At 52.7% G+C, this 10798-nt stretch overlaps 2 protein-coding genes across 2 annotated transcripts in view; one reads left to right on the top strand and one right to left on the bottom strand.

Annotated features, from left to right (window-relative positions):
• The window catches only part of EPOP (elongin BC and polycomb repressive complex 2 associated protein), a gene marked incomplete at both ends in the record, with an annotated part of 2027 nt that extends 1838 nt beyond the window's left edge, over nt 1-189 (bottom strand). Inside the window, 1 exon segment of the mRNA XM_082494997.1 lies at nt 1-189. Within this exon segment, the coding sequence (XP_082351123.1) occupies nt 1-189 (189 nt within the window).
• Nucleotides 1-10798, top strand: part of RPL19 (ribosomal protein L19) — a 389457-nt gene that overhangs the window by 136472 nt on the left and 242187 nt on the right. The gene's annotated exons all lie outside the window — the stretch shown is intronic.

Here is a 10798-nt window from a genome sequence, read left to right as displayed (position 1 = left end):
GATATCCTTAAACAGGTCGCTGAGGACCTGGGCCAAAGCAAACATCTGGGTGCCATTGATCTGTAAGTATCCCAAGTTTATCCCTTCGATTTCTTGATAGCCGGCATGGAAATCCCCCGGCCTGGCTTCCCCATTGTAATCCATGGTGGCTGGAACAATTCCGAAGGTCCCTTCGCAGGTCAGGAACATTTTGCAAGGAGCATTTACTTTGTCTCTTTCAAAGGGGGCATTGAAAATAAGGACATATTTGTTTCCACTCCCTGATCACACACATCCCTACCCCTCCGGAGAGGTGGGGGAGGGGGGAGGGGAGGAAAAAAAAAAAAAAAAAAAGGCGAAAAAAAAAAAAAGCCAAAGCAGTCGATCTCCCTTTCAAACGCTCCAGTCAATGGTTCGCAACATCTTCCGAACACCCAGTTCCTCCGCCTGTACCGGGGCTTGACTCCTCGTCTGCCCCCTCCCCAGCAAAAAAAAAAACAAGAAAAGAAAGAAAAATAAAGAAGTCAAACATCTTGCATCCTCCGGGCTCCCCCCGGCCAGCTCCCACCCCGCGGCCGCGCACCCCACCTTCCACTTCAAAAATAATCTCTATTTTTTGGGGGTGTGTGTGTGGAAGAATCAACAAGCACAGCCCCCCCCTTCGCTGTGCAAAGCCATTGAGATGCTTAAGCAAACAAAGCTACCGACAAGGGGGGGGTGGAAAAATGGTAGCGGGGGGGGGGGGGGGCGTGGGGGTGTCCGGGAGGCGGGGGAGCCCCGGGGCTCCGTGCGGCTCCCACCTTCCCCGGGCTCCGCACTCGCGGCCCCGCCGCCGCGGACGGTATATTCTAGGGAACACCCCACCGAGCCCTCCCCGCCACCCGCCAGCTGATTGGGCACTCCGGCTCTGTGATGTCATAAAACCCCAACATTTCACACGCACACCCCCGCGTAAAACCTCATAAACCCCGGGGCGGACCGCGTAACACCGCGCAGCACCGCGCAGCTCCGCTCCCGGGCGTGCCCGCGGCTTCACCGCCCGGGCTCACACAATAGAGGCAGCTTCGGGGTTTTTCGTTTTTCTTTTTCCTAAAAAAAAAAAAAAAAAAAAAAAAGGAAGAAGAAAAAATAATAGTATTACAAATTACGCTGTATTTTCGAGGTGATGGTAGCGCGGGTGCCTCCGCTTTGTTTCCGCGTTTTAGCTTTTTTTTTTCCCCCCCTTTTTTTTTCATGTAGGGTTGTTTTAAGAGAGGTCGCTGCGCTTTCCCAAATCCATTCCTCTGGGATGGGTGTGTGTACGTATAGATTTAATAAAGCGTGAAAGATATTACTCTAAGCAAGTTGTTCGAAACGATTGACTCCGCAACAATTCATCCTTCAGCCCGGAGTGGAATGCTTATTAATTGCCAATTACTGTATTTATTATCTGGAATGAGCACGGGCTGGAGCGCGGTATCGACAATAACATCGGCAATACGTGCAAATAAAAGCAATGCAAAAATATTTATGTTCTTTTTTTTTTTTTACTCACACACGTTCTTCGCATCTTCCAAACTCTTTCTTTAAGGAAAAAAAAAAAAAAAAAAAAGAGGAAAAAAAAAAAGAAATTCTTTTGCATGCCTTTGCGCTGCTTAACTTTATTTCAAACTTTAAGTCCCAAGATTTCTTCGGCATTTGTAGCTTGCTCCTGCCTTACAAACCAGGCGATGTTTTCCCAAAAGCAGAGCTGCTTGTGTCTCCAAGGGGGGGGGGGAAACCCCAACCCCTTACCCGGCCGGGAGCTCCATTGTCCCGTCCCCTCTATTTCTTTATAAACCTGAAGCTACTTGAGCGAAGTGAGTGGAGCCGCGGAGGCTGGACCGAGGGATTTTAACTCCCTGCTCAGGAGGCTAATTTTGGGGAAACAGTTACCTCGGAAACCTTTCTGGGGGAAGGGAAGCTGCAGCTCTGCAGCGCACGCTGTTCCCTTTCAAGATTCGTCTGTCTCCCACATGAAAATTTGCTTTTAGATTTCCTCTGCTTTTTTTTTTTTTGTGTGTGGTTCAAATGGCAAAATCTGAGTAATTTGATAATAATAATTTGTTCAACTATATGTACGATCAACCACAAATGATCCCGATTTAGAAACAATCCCAGAGGAGGAGGAGGAGGAAGCGCATTCCTGAGTACGCGTGTAAAAAAATTTAAAATAACTCCAACATCGCCTTTAATTTGGGAGCGGAGATCACCTGATTTGCATTTACCTTCTCGCCGCCTGACGGGAGAGGATCCTCCCGGTTCTGCCGGGGGAGGAATCGCTGCCGGGGGGTTCCCCCTCCCCAGCACCCATGGGTGCCCACCCCCCGCAAACGCTTGGCCTTGCCGCGGGCAGAAAATCCCCCCCCACACCCCCCGTTTTCCAGATCTGGCTGTGTTAAACCACCACATTTCACCCTCGTTTTCCACAGGCAAGAGTTTCCTGTGAGTAAAGGTCTGCCGGCCAACACAAACACCAAATTCCTCTTTGTTTGGGCAGAGGGGAGGGGGGAAGACTTTGCATCGCGATGGGCGGAAAGTGGCCGCGGAGGGGACACTGCAGCTCGTTGCAGCGGGTGGCGGCGCGGCTCGCTGCGAGGGACCGCAAAAAAAAGCCCCTCTCGCAGCCAACCTGGAGTTTCCCTTCGCAAATATAAGGCAGATCCCGAGTATTTTTCTTTCCACATAAAGCCAGAGCCATTTTACCTATAGGCTGAGCTTTGCTCCCTGCCAGAGCGGAGGGGGGGGCGGGGGGGGGGAGCGTGGGGTGGGGGGAAGGAGCTGGCAGAGAGTCTCCCTGTCCGACGTGGGGGTTTCTGAGGGGCTGGGGGGGGGCTCCGGTAAAGAAAATACAAGTTGGAGCAGCGCAACAAACTCTTCCCGATGGCTTGTGGGGCTTTAGAGAGCACCCGCAGCCTCCCCCCCGACCGCCGGCCAGGAGGAAACGGGGCTCAGAAGCCGCGCACAGGCGAATGTATGGATACGTCATTTCCCAGTAAATCTCTGTCCATCGGGACACAAATAGACAATATTTTGGCCCTGGGTGAATTCAAGATGAAAGACGTGTGTGTGTGTGTGCGTTGAGGTCTCTATACGGGCGCAGACAGCTCGACGTGGGACACACAGACACTTTGCGGGTCCATATATATCTATAGGTGGTGGTGCCCATATATATATATATATCTATCTATAGGTGGTGGTGCCTCGAGAGCAAACGCGGGTCGGGGGCACCATAAGCGTCCTGTGTTTCTGCTATAGGTGTCCCGGCTGCCAGCGCTGTCCCGCTGCCCCTCGCTATAACGCCTTCACCCCCCCTTTATTAATGTATAGACGAGCTGGGCAGCGTCAGGCGTGCGGGGGCACTTATATTTCTCTCTGTCCATTGTCAGGGTGGCTGCAGGCCCCAGATGGGAACGGCCACGGAATGGGCTGCTCCGTGGGTCCCACGCGAGGGCCGGGGACGCGGGGGGGCTGCGCCGGGGCCGGGGGGGGGGGGGACGGGGACACACAGAGCCCCCAGCCACGCTGCTTCGGGAAACGGGGACAGCCGGGAGACCCGGCGGCCTCTGTGTCTGTATTTCTGTGTGTTATCTGTGTATTTGTATATTTGTGTATTTATATATTTGTGTATCTGCATATTTGTGTGTTTGTGTATCTGTATATTTGTGTATCTGTATACTGTGTATCTATGTACTCGTATATTTGTGTATATGTGTGTTTGTAGATCTGTATATTTGTGTATTTGTATTATTTGTGTATTTGCAACTCAGCCCAACACCCGTTCCCGAGGGCGGAGGGGGAGTGGGGGCGTTCCAACCTTACCCCCCCCGGGGGGAGAGGACAACAACCCGGGGGTCCCCGCGGTAACCTCCACCCGTGAGGAATCCCCGGGAGATTTCGCCCTCGTACCCGCCAGGGCCGCTTGTTTCCGCGGGAAGCAGTCAAAGTGATCAGTTTGGGGGGATATCCCCATTTCCAGGGGATTCTGGGGGCGCAGGGCCCCCCCTCCCCCCTCGCTGGGGCGGCTGCGGGCAGCGGGGAGCGAAATAAAAGAGGGGTGAACTAACCCCCACGCTCCCCCCCCCCCCTCCCCGAGTGGGCTCGGGTTTGGGTAAGGTGCGTTTCTGCCTGACACGGAAGCGCACATGCAGGCGGGGAGGCGGGGGGGGGGGCGCGGGGGGGGATCCACGCGTGGCCGCGGGCCGGGGGCTCCGCGGGCTCCGGGCGGGACGGGACGGGACGGGACGGGACGGGGCGAGGGGGGGCTCGTCCTGCGCGGGTCGGGGTCTGCTCCGCACCTCCCTCCCGGCTCTGGCGGGCACAGGGAGGGGGAGAAGGAGCCGCCGCGAAGCTCTCCCGCGGCCGCGCAGCAGCGCGGATCCCGCAGGCTGCGGCTGGAGCTTCCCGTGGGGTTTCCACGTTGGTTTTACGACGCCTCATTTTCTGTTTGACCTGGTGGGAGGGCACCAAAGCTTGGGGGAGGGAAAGAAAAAGGGGGAAAAGAAAAAAAAACAAACAATAAAACAAACCAAACCCCAACCCTGAAACCCCCAAATAGGTTTGGGTTGCGCCGCTTAGGAAGAAGTCTTCGGGGTGGGGCTCCTCTGCGTGGGGTGTGCGGGGGGGGGTGGGGGTGGTTGGGTTTGCTCTGACAGCTCAAACCTCCCTCACGGCTCTCCCGAGCTCCACAGCCCTCGCAGGGAGCGGGCGAGGGGGGGACATGTGCAAAAACAAAATCAGGTGCCAACAGGAAAAGAGGGGCGACACTGGCGGTGGGATCCGGGGAGAGGGCAGGGAGCGAACAGGGAGGAGTTCACAGGGCAGCCGGCGCTCCGGGAGGGTAGGTCAGCTTTACCACCCAAAAAAGTGATTAGAAACTAATAATGGCCCAACTGAATGATTTTAACTGCAGGGAATCGTTTTCTGTACTTTCTTTTCTTGCGAGAAATAAATCCCAGAGAAGGAGGTGGCCAAAAAGATGCCAAGATCCCTCCGTGCAGCGATCCCTAAAGCGAGGGACAGCCCGGCCGTGCCCCCCTACAGAGCAGATGCCCCTCAGGAATTGCTCCCACGGCAGTTCCCACCCGGGAACCCACACGCAGAGGCTGCGACTTCCCACCTTCCCGCTGCTTTCCGGGCCAGGACGGGCCTAGTGCTCCCGCCGGGACACTCGGGCTCTCTGAGGGGATGGAAAAGCCCTTTGGCTCAGATGTGAGGGATGATTTCAAGGAAAATATTGAAATTCTGATTTATTTGTTTATTTTTTTTTTAATCTCAAACAATTTGTAAAAGACCTGCAGGCGGCCCACCGCGCCGGGGGGAGCCGAAAGCAGCGCAGCACCAGGCACTGCTTTAACCCCCTAATATTTTGATCAGAGACAGTCACTCCTGACAGGCACTTAAGCTGTCCGGGATGAAAATATTTCTACAAATCACTTGGCGCACTGGTTTTTTAAATGCCTCTGGTACATTTTACAGGCTACAAGAGGGGCCTGGAGAAGCAGACCCGAACCCCGCTGCCTGCAGGATAGACAGACGGACAGGCCAGGGCCGGCCCGAAGGAACCTTCTGTCACTTTGGGGTGGTGGGTGGCTCCGTAACTGCTCCCCCTGCTCCAGGAGCCACCTTTATGCTGCCAGCAGCCAGGGCTTGCCAAAATGCTCTCAGATGCACCCAAAGGCAGAGATATTCCTGCTCATGCACGTGGGATGGGGCTATTTAGCAGGATTTCGCTCTTATTTTTCATGATTTCGCTCTTATTTTTCAAGATTTCTCTCTTATTTTTCAAGATTTCTCTCTTATTTTTTCAGGATTTCTCTCTTATTTTTCAAGATTTCTCTCCTTTCTTCCCCGTGAGCAGCTTGTGAATAATATTTAATGAAACTCCCAAAACCTGTTTCGCCAGTCTCAATCTAAACTTCGAGCACGTTACATTGCCGTTTAATAATATTTTAATAAATCGTACTATTCCTAAGATAAGATTCGAATTTATCCACTTTTTTTAAAATATATATATTTATAAGAGGCTTCTGGAAAACCAGTGGCCGAGGAGAACAGCGGAGCGCACGGCTGCGCAGGGCCGTGTGTCTGTATGCACCGGATTGGGATAATTTGCAGTGAATCGGGCGGTTATTAGGAGATGTTTGGTTCTTATCGGTTTTGTTTTTTTTTTTTTTTTTCTTTAGGTATTACCCCGGTGCAAACAAAAGCAGCATTTAACGACAATTTATAAAGATGCAAATCCCGCTCCCCTCTCTTTTGTTTCAAAATACAAAGAGAGAAAAGTGGGTTCAGTGTGAAAATGGGCTCTGCTTGCGGGGCCGCGGGCCGGGGCCACCGGGCTGCTGCTCTTCCCTTCTCCTCCCCGTAAAACAACACGGTTTGGGGGGGAAGAAACACACACCAAAAAAAATAACACCCAGAAAAAAAAAAAAAAAATCGAAAATATGCAATCTGATGAAAACTGCAGGGTTTAAACTACCGGAGAGGCCTGGGAAGAGCAATAGATTGCATCAGACCAAATGGTGCTGCTCAGACGGCGTTTAAAAGCTTTCGAGCCTTGCTTGGGGTTAAAGCGAGAGATTTAAGGCAAAGCCGGGGCAGGTCCCGGGGAGCGGCTCCCCAAAGGATGGAGAAACGAGTGGTTATTTTGTCCTCGTCTGAGCTGGGTTCGCTCGGCAGCTCCTTTGCGTGGTTTTACTGGCGTGGGAGGAGGGTCCCAGTTCAGGGAATTAAAAACGCGCCCATCCTTCCCCTGGCTTCAAACAGCCCAAGGTCGCTCGTTCAAACTTTCGGCTTTATTTCTATCTTTCTTAATAAACAGCCATTCGCCATCCTCTAACAAAGAAACCACATTTTCTCGAGAGCAGCTGAAGGAAATTATACAGTAATAAACACTGCCGATTGGGGAAAAAAAAAAAATATGTTTGTTTGTTTTCCTAAGCAAATACAGCTCAATACTTCCAAGACGGTTTCTTCTCCCGGAGAAATCCTTGCGAAGAGGCTGGGAGGAGGGTCCCGTGGAATCCGGCAACTTCGAGGGATGCGATGGGAGGTTGGAAGGGGACAACTTCCATTTTCCTGCTCTCTCCGACCAGACTATTTCCCCCCCCCCCCCCCCCGATTATTTAGAAGAGTATTTTTTGTAGCTATAGAGAGAAGTGTATGTCTTTAAAACACAACCCGAAAAACAACAGACTTCTAAGAAAGAGGAAAAACGAGTTGGTGGATGGAAGATTTCATGCCTCAATCTTAAAGCCAGCAGAGAATTTGCATTATTCTTCTGTCGCCTTTTGATGTTTCCCATATTACATTGTGATTTGGTTGTTTCCCCGCTTCTTGCTAAATCCAGGCTCTTACTCCTTTTATAGGGGAACAAGTACTAATAAAAAAATTTTGCAGATTAGTAAATGATAAGCCCAGAACATTTTTTTCTTTAACAAATTTCATCCGAAGCAATCTTAATTCCTGGGTTTTTTTTTTCCCCCTTTAAATCTAGCCCAGCTAAACCAGGGAAAGTCTCTTATTATGTCGAACACATTGATTTACTGCTAATGCAGGATTTTGTTCACTAGTTCAGTTTAGAATTAAAAGAATGCTGGAAAATATTTTTGTTACTAAGATAAGCTTAAACCCAAACCCTTCCTTGCCGTTCAATAAGTGCTGGTATCAGTAGAAATTAAAGGCGATGCAAGAAAACCACATATTTTCAGTCTTTTTCTAAGACAGAGGATGGTCTTGGATATTGCCTTTTCCCTCAAAGAACGTTTTATGTTCTTTGGGAAACATTTATTAATTCTTATTTAAATTGCACTCATACCTACTACAGTTATTTCCGAACTTTTACGTGTTATATTTAAAGCAACTACGATTTAAAATTCCTTCGCGACAGACAAACACCCTCGGAGCATTTTTAAACTGCGTAAAGTTTCATGTTGTCAAACTTTAAAAGGAAAAAACCTTTTTGTTGTTGTTGTTTTTTACCTTTTACAAAGTATTTCTCCTGCCTGTTATTGATTGACAAGTTTATTATTATTATGAATGGATTCTCCCATTTCCCAGTCCTCTTCAAGGCCTGATGTGGATTGAGAGCCTGACCAGTTGCTTATTGACCCATGATGGCTATACAATGACCCTGCTGCCCCCAGCCTGACCCTGGGACCCCCGAAGGACCCAGCCCAACAGAACAGGGCTCAGATATGCAAAGTCGGAGCTTTATGGGCTTTGGGGAGGGGAGGGGGGGATCGCAAAGTGGGCGAGGGTTTCATTAACAAAAATGTGTTTATTGTAAATAAAAAAAAGGCGAAGGGGCTGCTTAAAGGAACATGTCTTCGAGGATCGCAGCTACCTTCTGGACGGGGAGTGCGGGAAGCCTCCGAGCCCTTTTTATACCAACACTTGCCTAATTGGCGACAATAAAAGGAGCAAGGGTGACACCGGCTCTGCCGAGTCCCCTGCCTGCCTGGGCCACAGCCAGCGAGCAGTGCTCCGTTTCCACAAGTTACAGAATTTGCTCGAGTTTGTAGGGGCAACCTCCCGTAGGGGGGAAGGTGGAGAAACCCCGTGGAAAGGCCCATTCGCCCCCCCGGGCGTTATCCCTTCCCTCCCCGCCGGTGTCCCCCTGTCCGCGGGTCCCCGCGCACCGCAGAAACGGGGCCCCGCTCTGCGCCCACCCCCCCTCTGCGCCCCCCCCCCCTCTGCGCCCACCCCCAGCCCGTCGGGGGGAGGAAGCGCGGCCTTTACAAACGCCATCAGCGCGGGTGGATGAAATAAAAAAGGGTACAGCGGACTCCAGCCTTAACATTCCCCCTTTGTCCTTTCACCCACCAAGCGAGAAAAATGAAGGGGAAGGACACCTCCTGCCCCTGCAGCGCAGGTCCCCTGCGCCCCCCCCCCCTTCCGCCCCCCCCCCCCTTGCTGTGGGGGACTTGGGGGGCAGCAAACCCTCGGCGGGGAGAGGCGGGAGGTGGGGCGCAGCCCGGAGAGCGCTCTGTTTTGTGAAAACAGCATTTCGCTCCGTTTCGGCGAGTAAGGGGATCCGCTCCCCACCCTCGCTCCCCCGTTTAATGGAGATCCAGTTGTTTAAATAATTTCCCTCTTCCCAAAACAAATGCAGGAGAATGAGAGCTCATTTTTTATCCTAATTGATGGACCGCTGAAGACAAGCCTTTGAAGAAACCGGCTGTCAACAGTGGGAGATACCCGGAGCATCTGGGTTAGATAGGTATAAAGCAAAGAGCAACCTGCATTCTTCGCGGGGCTGGGGATGCTCTCAGATGATAAACCACGGCCACGGCTTTTGATTCCACCATAAAGAACAACAGCAGCAGCAGCAGCGAGTTGTTCTGACACTCTGGAAACATCTGGATTGTAAAGTTTGCTGGTTTCTGGCAACAGCAACAACAACAATAATAAAAATCTCTCGCCGGACGGGCAGATCCGCAGGGTTTCCCCAGCGGTCCGGCTCCACCCGGCCGAGGTGGTTGTTCTGCTCCACGACAGAAAATGCCCATGTGTGCAGATCCCCCCCCCACATACACATCCCCCCCCCGGCGGTGGGTGCGGAGACACACACCAGAGCTCTGCGGAGCCAAAGAGAAAAAAACTCTCGCAATTTCTAACGGCGGTGCCCGCGCACCTAAAGGCAAGAATCAGTAGATCCGGGGGGGGATATATGGAGTGTGTGTGTTTAAATAATCCGAATTTTGATTTAAATCTTGGGTTACGGGAGAGGTTTGCACAAAACCTGGGATGCGGGAGTACGAGGGTCACGTCAAACGCTCCTGGGGCACAAGGAGCCCCGGACCGAAGTGAGCGTGTGCCTTTGCACGTCCCGGTGCATGGCACGAACAGGTCTGTGCACACACGGACACACGGACAGAGGTGTGGAGTCTCTATACCCCGCACCGCCCGGGCAGGAGCCGCTCTACCTGCTACTGAGCTGAGTTAAACCCCTGGAATTTGTGATGAAAAAGCAAAGTTATTGAAGAGCCGAGAATTGTTCTCGAGTTCTTTCCGCGTGTTACTCCGTGTGGACGGGAGGAGGTTCCATCTGTTTGTCTTTATTTGATTTTATAATTCTTTTTTTAACACCGTGGGTATCCCCCAGCTGCCAAATGGTTCTCAGTTTCGGAGGCGCCGAGACCTAAAGGGAGAGGAAGGCACCGACCTGGGAAACAATAAAATAGAACATATTTGCGTTTCAGTCCCAAATTTCAGCTTCAGCTCCACTTTTTAGGAAGCGCCTGGCAGAAATGTCCCGCTCCGTGGGGGAGGGACGGGAGAGCTTGTGGCTGTCGTCGTCCCCCCCTCCCGGCGGGGGGATTCTCTGCTCCCCAAATAAAGATGAGACAAAGAGATGCCTTTGGGGAGCGGTTTCGGGGCCTTGGCAAGTGACCATCTAAAAACCGGGGTCCCCGAGGGAGCGGACACGGGGGCGGGGGGGACGCGGGCACCAAGGAGGGGGAGGGACCGGGCAGCGGGGCGGGGGGGTGACACGGGCACCGGGAGCCGGGGGCAGGCGGCGGCAACCAGCGGTGCCCGGCCGGGGAGAGCGGCGGTGGCTCCCGAGCAGCGCGGGGGGAGCGCGGCAGCGGCGGTGGGGGCTGAGAGGGGAGGCGGGAGGGGGGGACTGCCCGACTTCAGCCTGGGGGGGTGCCCGGTGCTGCTGCAGCCGTCCCAGGAGCCGGCTCTGCCCCGGCTATTCCGCCTCCTTCCACTGATTTTCCCTTTGGTGCTTGTCAGAGGGACCCGTCAAAACATGACACACACACACACCCCCCCCGCCCCCGCCGGCAGGAGG

The sequence above is a fragment of the Vanellus vanellus genome, assembly GCF_965231255.1.
Source record: "Vanellus vanellus genome assembly, chromosome: 24".
NCBI classification, from domain to species: Eukaryota; Metazoa; Chordata; class Aves; order Charadriiformes; family Charadriidae; genus Vanellus; species Vanellus vanellus.
The sequence above is the reverse complement of the archived record's forward strand: the minus strand, read 5'-3'. Positions and strand labels throughout refer to the sequence as shown.